The sequence below is a fragment of the Salvia splendens genome, chromosome 9 (genome assembly GCF_004379255.2).
Source record: "Salvia splendens isolate huo1 chromosome 9, SspV2, whole genome shotgun sequence".
Taxonomy (NCBI): Eukaryota; Viridiplantae; Streptophyta; class Magnoliopsida; order Lamiales; family Lamiaceae; genus Salvia; species Salvia splendens.
The window spans coordinates 18,398,664-18,408,544 of record NC_056040.1 but is presented as its reverse complement, the minus strand read 5'-3'; the positions used below and the strand labels follow the sequence as shown (position 1 = coordinate 18,408,544).

Below are 9,881 nucleotides of genomic sequence, written 5' to 3'. Positions count from 1 at the left end.
TTAAAAAAAACATTATAATGCACCCGGACATACATACTATGGGAGGGAAGCTCTAATTGATTCTCTCTTTTGATTTGCTATGGTAAATAAGTAGGCCACGTCAGGTTGTTCATTGATAGGGTAGATTCTCAACCCTAGTCAACCTAGCTCCCTTAAAAAAATTCTTTTATTTCACGCAAGGCAACATTTACTACTACCATCTAAAAAATAACTAAGAAAATAACATGTGTAGACTTTGTGCTATACTAGTATATCTAAAATCGATTATGCTAGATGTGTAAATTTGGTAATACAACAAAGATTTGCAATGCAGAGTTCTTGAGTAGTGAAAAGTAATATAGATTTATGTTGTCTAAAATTTATTAAATCCTCGGAATGAGATTGTGTTAAGAAAATATGTAGAGGAACTCCGAACTTGATTGATCGGATTAAAGTAGAGTTTAGCTTGGAATTTCAAATTCATCCTGCAATAGAAGTTGCTTTAATTAGTTTGGGAGAGGGGCTTTTAATCAGAGTCTCATTATCTTGAGTTTTGATATAACTTTTTGTGATATACATACGCCCAACAATTTCTACCTCTTTGGGCTGTAATGATCTCAAAATCAGTGACAATCCATTGTTTCCTGACACATCAGCAATTTTAATTTCATTCGCAACACCGGTAATAAGGCAGGCAGCCTCATTTTTAGCCCTAATTTTAGCCGCTAACTTATTTCACTAATTTTCATATTTTGTTTTTTTAATTTTTGATTTAGAAAATAAATAACTTAGATTTAAATACTAATATACTGTATGATTTAAAAACAGGCGCAAGGTCGGACGGCAGCTGCAAATGCAACTGTTTTTTTCATCTGCCGCAAGAAAAAGTGTCTTGTAATATGGCTCCAAAATGCGCCAGCCCCATTTTGAGGTCTTTTGCGAAGACCCTTACTAAATACCTTCTCTGTCTACAAAAAATAGTCTAATTTATAGACGACACGATTTTTAATGAGACTATTTGTTTAGAATGGAAGAGTTAGTGTTCGCTTCGGGAGCTCACATGCAAAAGAGGAGTTTAAGCCTAATGCAAATAGCTCAACATATCATTTATTTTATATGATTATCATTTAAAAAGAGGAGTTTAAGTCTCATGCAAATAGCTAAAATGTCATTTATTTTATATGATTATCATTAAAATAAAAAATTTATTGTATATGTCAATTTTTTCATCTCCTACATTCATGAGGTAATAACTAATTTTCGTGTGTTGGGAGAATATTACTATTGATGAACAAAACTTCTACATTGCATTTTGTAGGTAAAAAAAAAAGTAACTGAACAAACATTGAATAAAAAAGTATCCGAAGGTTCATACGTGCTTGGATATTTATTCAAGAAGGGCTTATTCAACCTATTTGTATCCATGGTTCGTAAGACCATCCGCAATGGGCGGACGATGGCACGCCCGATGGCGCGCATCGTCCGCGCCATTCATCGTCCGCCCCCACTGTGGGTGTGTGGCATAGGCCGCGGACGATAGTCGCGGCCTATGCTTCGGGCGCGACTTAATCCGCGGACGATGGCCATCGTCCGCCTCATTGCGGACGCAGCGGACGATGGCCATCGTCCGCCCCATTGTGAAGGCCGCGGACGATGGCACGCGGTTTCGTTTTTTATATAAATCTCGTTTCTCATTCAGTTGTGCATACGAACATATCGACTATCTCTCAACATATTCTCTCTCAACATCCAACGAAAATGAATCCCGGCGAAGACACCAATAGTTCTAGTTTGTCTAATTCCGGTCGTTCGATTGACGAAGCATTAGATGCAGCCGTTGAAGAGGCCATGGCGGCATGCTATTCGCAAATGCAGCGCGAGAAGGCGGCGGCTGCAGCGGCGGCTGAGCAAGTCCATCGTCCTATTTGACCTAGGACGTATGTCCGACGCAACCACGGGGAAGCTCACAGGCGTCTGGTTGAAGACTATTTTGCCGATCAACCACGTTGGGGCCCGACTGTGCATCTAGCTCTGCCGGCACATCGACCGAGACACCCGCTAGAGGGTTACAGTTAGGTTTCAATGAGGTTTTATCTAGGCAGGCCTCAATGCGCAACCAACAGGAGCATGCGCAGCTCATGAGCGACATGATTGAAGAAGTGTGGGCTCGTAACCGCCGTCGCTGATTTTGCGTTTTTTATTATTTCGCATTGTAATGTATTAATTTTTATTAAATAAATGAAGTTTTTAAAATTTGTATTTTAAATGTATTTTAGTTTTTTTTTAATTCGTATGTATTTTGTAAATATTACAAAATTGATGATATGGCGCGCCATAGGGCGCGCTTTAGGGCGGCCCACTGCAGGTGGTGGTAGGAGGATAAAACTGATGACGTGGCCCGCCATAGGGCGCGCCTTAGGGTGCCCCACCGCTAATGGTCTAATAGGATAGTATTTTCTTTCCAAGTTTCCCTTTCGTTCCATTCTCGAATAAAGTGTAATACATTTTTAAGAGTTGATAATATACTATTTTCATCGAGCACCTTTAGTTTGGAAAACAAGTATCATCGTCCTTCTTTTCCGGTGCTTGTTCTATACATCTTTTGTTTTATTCAATCAATTGTTTTAATTTACTTGTTTATTTCGTATTCTCTTCGTTTTTGTGAACTTGTAACCTCAAGTTAAAAAATAGTGAGTTCTATTCGAAGAAACGAGATAAGAGGGTTCAATGTTTAATTTGACAAAGGCGAAAAGAGCGGTTATTACAGCTTTGCGCAAACCTTCTTTTTATAAGCAATCAAAATGCAGTTCTGATCTTCCATACAAAAGGAAAATGTAATTACTCAATGGCCAATACTTATAAACGAAGTAGTACATAGTTAATTTTGAAGCTCTAAAGAGAGGAGAAAATTGGAAAGCCTGGGAGGGTGTAACCAGCATCGACAATAAAAACATTGCCTGAAACATAACTAGAGGAGTCATGAATTAGGTAACGAATTAGAGTTGTTAGCGCTGGATCTGATGTCCCAAATGTCTTTAATGGAACTGATTTCTCTGCAACATTTTTCAGCCAATTTTTCCTAAGTAGATCTTCTGTTATTTCAGATTTAAACATTCCTGGAGCGATTGAGTTCACCCTGATATTATAATCTCCCAATTCTATGGCCATACTCTGTCATAAATATACAATCATTAATAACCTCATTACAAATATGGGCATATAGAGAATGTTTTTATTAGTGTACCTTGGTCATGGAGTCGAGGCCAGCTTTAGAAGCACCGTAGGCAACACCACCGCGAAACGTTGGTCGATTTAGGCCGGAAATCGATGAGATGTTGATGATTGAGCCACCGGCTGTGCTGCCGCCACGACGCATCCGTTCGCCGACGTACTTGGACACCAACCAAGACCCACTCAAGTTTGTTTTCACCACACTGTTCCATTCCTCTTCCTCGAGATCTATAGATGATCTCACTTGCCCTATATATAGTATAGCTTTGTCACATTCACTTCAAACATAAGTGCAACTATATAATAATTTAACTTACTAACTAGTCTCCCACATTTTTCAAAAATTATTCAACTTACAAATATAAAAGTATTAAATTATCGTATAGATGGTATGTTAAAGGTCTTAAGTTCGAATCCCCAGTCTTTAAATATACTATTAGTTACTTTATGTATGAGGTATTGGGTTCGACTTGCATAGATAGTAGTATTTGATTTCTCTTCGTTGTTAGAAAAAAAATATACCTCTAACACCAGCATTGTTAATTAAAGCATCAATTGAACCGAAGGCGGCCCAAGCTCGGTCGACGCTGGCTGCAATGGTGGGGCCATCAGAGGTGACATCGAGAGCCACCGCGATAGCTCGACAAGGGCCGCCGTCGTTCATTGCGTTGATTTGATCGCAAAGGGACTTGAGGCGGTCGGTTCTACGGGCTGCGGCCACGACTCTGCAGCCAGCCTTGGCGAGGTCAAGGCAGAATTCGAGGCCGAGGCCGGAGGAAGCACCGGTGACCATGACGGTTTTGCCGGTGAGGTGAGACCACGGCTCCAATTGCTGTGGGATCTCAGTCGCCATGTTTCCGTACGAGGATGAGATATAGTAGTATCTTTTTCTTGTCCAAGAGTGCGCGAGTTTTGTGGTGGCTGTGGTTTTGAGTGGTGGTATTTATAGACACAATATGACTACGGTGTCGTTTCGTAGTCAAATTAATTTGTACTAGTAAATGAAAATTTTTATAGTTTCAATTAATTTGGCGTGTTCAATGTGGAGACTTCAATTCTTTTTTACTCGGAGCCAGAAAAATGTAGTAATATTAACCAATCAATCGAAATTAAATGATAAAAATAATTAGATTCCTAAATGTGTTAAATAAATCCTAGTTGATAATTCTAAAATTAAACTAAAGCATGGGAATTTTAAATTAAAGCAAAAAGTTGTGCGAAATAATAAATGAAATTGAAGCTCAATTCTTATCATGTACTATAATTAGAGTATATTATTTTAATATTAAATTGGGAATTTTAGTTAAATTGATATATCACCACACATGAGCTCTCCGCACATGAAATCATATGTATATAACTCAAAACCTCCTATTAGTTAGATGAGAAACATCATACCAAATAAATTATTTTGGATCTTTTTAATACTGTTATTAGATCATATTGACGGTATACGAATTAATTTTCATACGATGATGAGATATCTATTTTGTCCAAGAGTGTGAAGTGATAAGAATTTTGTGATGGCTGTGAGTCTACGGGATTGAGTGGTAATACCATTCGCAACACTGTCATTTATATGTCCCTTAACCGTCCCTTAAATTACTATTCATGGGCCACATTGTACTTTTTTACTCCATTTCTTAACTAAGGGACGGAACCTACGACCCTTCATCTCTTATCCATCCATTAACCCCTTAAATTACTATTCATTCAATTTCATTTTTTATTTTTATTTCCAACAAATTCAATTAATAAAAACACACTTCATTAAAAATAAAATAAAATTACAACATAAAATTCTAAAAAAAATTAAAACCTCATTAATAAAATCCTGAAAAAAATTAAAAATACATAATTTAAATAAAAAAACATATTTTTATGGTGGATTAATTTGTGGGAATGATTTGATATTTATAGAAGTGATTGGAGGCTTAAAGAAAATTAAAAAAATTAAAAATTTGCAAAAAACGCGTATAAACGACTAGAATATTTTTTGGGATTTTTTTTTAATTTTTGAATTTTTCCTGAATTTTTTTAAAAAATATTTTTTGGATAAAAACGACGCTCACTCGCGGGCCGGTGAATGAGCGTCATGGACGAACCGGAGCTCGCCACGTCGCCAACGCGCGTGGCGAGACGTCTCGCGAGCTGTCCTTCCGGGACGGGTGTTTCTCCGTGACGGGATGGAGACGGAAGGCTGCAACGCCGTCTCTTATCTGTCTTGTCCCTCCACGACGAGATAAGTAACAACTAAGGGACGCGTTACGGGTGGCCTAAGGAGTAGTATCTATAGGCTATAGTGATACTCTACATTTATTTTGTTGTGCACATTAATTTGTAATTTCGTATGTTCTATTTGGAGAATTCATTTATGTTTAGGCCACCCCCAACGCGTCACGCGGGTGGCCCGTGTTTCGTTCCGCAGTGACGGAACCGGGGCGGAATGCGTTGCAGCGTCTCGTCCCGTCACCAGCCCGTCTCCAGCCCGTCACGCAACCCATCCCGCCACGACGAAACGCGGGACGGCTCGCCACTCGTAGAGGCGACGTGGCGCGCTCCCAGGCCATGCGTGACACCCACTCGCCGTCCCGCGAGTGGACATCGTCACGCTGATGCAATAATTCATTTTTTTTTAAAAAATCGGATTAAATAAAAAAACAAATAAAAAAATGATAAACGATAATATTACCATTAATAGAGTCGTTTTTTCTTTTTTTTACTCTATAAATACTCCTATTTCATCCTCATTTCACACACAACTACACATCTATTCTTCCCGATTCATCTCCATTTCCTCTCCAATTTTCATCTAACATCTCATCACAAAATGTCCGGCGACGGAAACTCCAGCTCCGGCGCGTGGGATCTCAACGCGTTCGGCGACTGGGGGAGCATGTACAACACATTGGGTGGTAGTACAACACATTGGGTGGTTCCGGTTCGTCGACGTCGGGTACCCAGGGTTCGTCGACGCCGGGGGGGTACCAACCACCCAATTTTGATATTGATGCATACGTCTGTCCCTCCATCCCGCGGTATTTGCAGGGATTATCCCAGATTCGGGAGGATTATCGGTTCAACTCACCCCGGAAGAAGGCCGAGGCGGGGGAGGCTCTAGGGCGGAGGCGGATGCGGAGGAGGATGCGGAGGAGGAGGATCTAGGTTGGCATCCGTACGGCCCCAAAGAAACGCTGGCGGTGTACAACGCCTGGATCAGCGTCTCGTACGATCCCATCATCGGGAATCAACAACCCCGGAAGTGCTTCTGGGAAAAGGTCACTGTGGCCTACCACGAGATTAAGCTAAAAAAGACCCGCCGCCGCACATATAAGATGCTCCTCGCTCACTTTGACCGAGTCGACAGAGAGGTCAAACGATTCTGCGCCATCTACAAGAATGAAGCGGCGCAGTACCAAAGCGGAGCCACGGGAGCCGACATTCTGAGGTCGGCTTTGCGGGTCTACTTCGAAGACACCGGCAAACAATTCAAGTATGTCGATGTTTGGGAGCTCGTCAGGGACGAGGAAAGGTGGGTCGGCGGTGTGCGGTCCAGCTCGGACTCGACCTCGTAGCGCACGAAGCACACGGCGAGTGGCCAATACTAATCTGGTGAGGGCGGTTCGGGCAGCGGGGCACAAGAGTTTGCCTCGCAGGAGGAGGAGACCCCGGCAGACGATGTTGGGGGGTCCTCCCGTGGGCGCCGTCAGCCGCAAGGGAGAAATGCGGCGAAGGCGACTAGAGAGAAGAGGGGCCGAGCCGAATCAAGCCAGGCAGGCTCGGTCTCGAGCTCGGGGGGACCCACCAACTCCCTTATGGCCATGTACATGACCGCCACAATGGCGGACACTTCCCGCTTTACGCTCGCCCAATACCAAGCCTGGCTTAACGGAGTTGCGTTTATGGCGGCACAACTTGGCATTCCGCCTCTTCACGGCTTCAGTGCACCTCCACCGCCGCCTCCGGGGGATGATTCGCAGGCGGAGTAGTTTTTTTATTTTCTATAAAATTGTATTTTAAATTATGTCATTTTTATTTTTTTAGGATTTTAATTATGTGTGTGTGTTTTTTTTGAATTTTAAGTTGTATTTTTATTTTATGTTGTAATGTTATTTTATTTTTAATGAAGTGTGTTTTTTATTAATTGAATTTGTTGGAAAAAAAATAAAAAAATGAAATTGAATGAATAGTAATTTAAGGGACGGTTTAGGGACGGATAAGGGACGGAGGGTTGCAGGTTCCGTCCCTTAGTTAAGGGATAGAGTAAAAAAGTACGGTGGGGCCCGCAAATAGTGTTTTAAGAGACGGTATAGTGACAGCGTTGTGGATGGCCTTATAATTCGATGGGAATGATGAATTTGAACTCTAAATCTATATGTTGTCAAGAGTTCGTGTTATTTGAGAAAACATATTTCTCATGTATTTATTCAAAAAAGGTGAAAATACCTTCTTGAAAAGTATTGAATTCGAGGAGAAAATGTTAATTGAAAAAAAAATGACTACCATATTTTCTTTTTATTTGAAAAAAAGGTGAATATTCTTCAAAATTGAAAAAAGTTTGATAATATTTTCTTAAATAGTACATTTTCCATTGAAAAATCCTTTTTTATAAAGAAAAATAAATATAAATTATATAATAGATATTCTTCTTTATCTTTTCATTAATTGTATAATACTACGTTAGTTGACATTGACTTTATACAAATTCATCTCCATTACATAAAATGGCATAAATAAAACGATTTAATTCTGCACGATTGAGAAATTTGCTGGAAATAAAAAACAAGTAACAAATAAAAGGCCAACACGTACTCGTTTACGTCTATAAATATTGGATTTGGACAGGCACGGAAAATAACTTTCAAGTAGAATTAAAACATACACATGGTTGTTATGCAATAAATTTGGAGTCACGTTTTCAGCGCGTAAGAGAAATTGTCGAAATCGTAAGCCACACGAAATATGGATTTATATTAGTACAGTCCAAACCGCAGTTCAGGGGCGGAGCCAGGAATTGAACATAAGAGGGGCAAAAATATGCATAAGGAAATAATTTGAAGAATTGAGAAGGGGCAATTAAGAAGGAACTCAAATAAATATTCAAATTTGAAGAAAAATTAGTATAGAAGTAAAATTTTGAGCAGGGGCAATTGCCCCACTACAGGGCCATGTAGATCCGCCCCTGCCGCAGTTCGACTTTTTTTTTAAATCCAAAAATCTTGAACCATCAGATAGTAATAAGTAGAGCAAACAACAACAACATACCAACCATAGTAAGAAGAAATGCAAAGAACAATGTAGGTGAGTTGGCCAAGCGATAGAGAAGTTAATAATGTTTGGGGCTAAATATCTCGTGTTTGAGTCCTGCGTGGCACGACCCTTAAATTTATGTTCATTTAATCATAAAAAAAGTGCAAAGAAACAACTTTTGCTTATATTCATTTAACCATAAAAAAAAATGCAAAGAAACAACTTTTGCAGAACAAAAGCCAAGCTGACCTAAAAAGACGGAAGCAAAATATCAAACCCTAAATTTATGTTCATTTAACCATAAAAAAAGTGGAAAGATACAACTTTTGCATAACAAAAGCCAAGCTGACCCAAAAAGAAGGAAGCAAAAGATTAAACCCAGAAAAGCATAAAACATAACCAACCGATAGAGGAAGCAAAAGATCAAACCCAGAAAAAGCAAAAGATCAAACCCAGAAAAACATAAAACATAACCAACCGAAAAAAACACGCAGCTAGCCACCAGGATCATCTCCCAGAGCAATGGAACCGAGGCAAACATCAAGCAAGGAGCGAGAGAAGGGACAAGCACCCCCCCCCCCCCACCACGCACACACAAAGGTGATCATCTTCTGTGAGGTCTCGTTGCCCTTCTCTTCTCCACATTATGATATCATCAAAATTTTGCATTAATCAAAATCATTAAGCTTGTCAACTCACAAGCTAATTAATACTATTAATAACATTTTTCATTAATATCTGAACATTGTATATTGATTATTTATTTTGTTCTAATAAAAATTATGATAAACAAATGAATTATAAAATATAGTACTACTTTTATAAAAAATCAGTGGTTTTAAATAAAATTAACTAATATTAATATATTTGAAGAAATTAAATAAATTAAATATAAATAATAGATAAATAAATTAAAGAATATATTTTTGTAGATTCAGAGGAAAGCTCTATTAAGATTTAGAATATTTATAATGTATCTATGCATTTGTTGAGAATAAATAAAAATAAAATCACAAAGGAAATAAGTGAAATTTTCAACCAAAGTGAAATAAGGGTCCGTTTGGAATTGGAATTGGAATTCTATGGAATTGAATTGGAAGGAATTGAATTAGACCAAATCATTTGTTTGGCAAAAATGATATAATTGATATAGAATTGAATTTAAAATTTTAATATGTGCACTGTGTGTCTAAATGTGTGCAGTGTCTGTGCACTGTGTGTGTAAGAATGTGTGCAGTGTGTGAATGTGTGTGTGTGTGTTGTGTGTGTGTGTGCGCTGTGTGTGTAAGAATGTGTGCTGTGTGTGTGCGGTGTGCTGTGTGTATGAATGTGTGCTGCTGTGTGTGTGTATGTGTATGTGTATGTGCTGTTTGTGCTGCTGTGTGTGTGTGTGAGTGAATGTGTGCTGCTCTGTGTGTGCT

At 39.2% G+C, this 9,881-nt stretch overlaps 1 protein-coding gene across 1 annotated transcript; it reads right to left on the bottom strand.

Annotated features, from left to right (window-relative positions):
* Positions 1-2,740: 2,740 nt before the first annotated feature.
* On the bottom strand, positions 2,741-4,111 carry LOC121746758 (3-oxoacyl-[acyl-carrier-protein] reductase FabG-like). The gene is made up of 3 exons (XM_042140687.1): positions 3,733-4,111; positions 3,224-3,459; positions 2,741-3,150 (listed from the first exon to the last, which is right to left on the bottom strand). The coding sequence occupies exons 1-3, from the start codon at positions 4,061-4,063 to the stop codon at positions 2,872-2,874; spliced, it is 846 nt and encodes a 281-aa protein (XP_041996621.1). The 5' UTR covers positions 4,064-4,111; the 3' UTR covers positions 2,741-2,871.
* Positions 4,112-9,881: the final 5,770 nt, after the last annotated feature.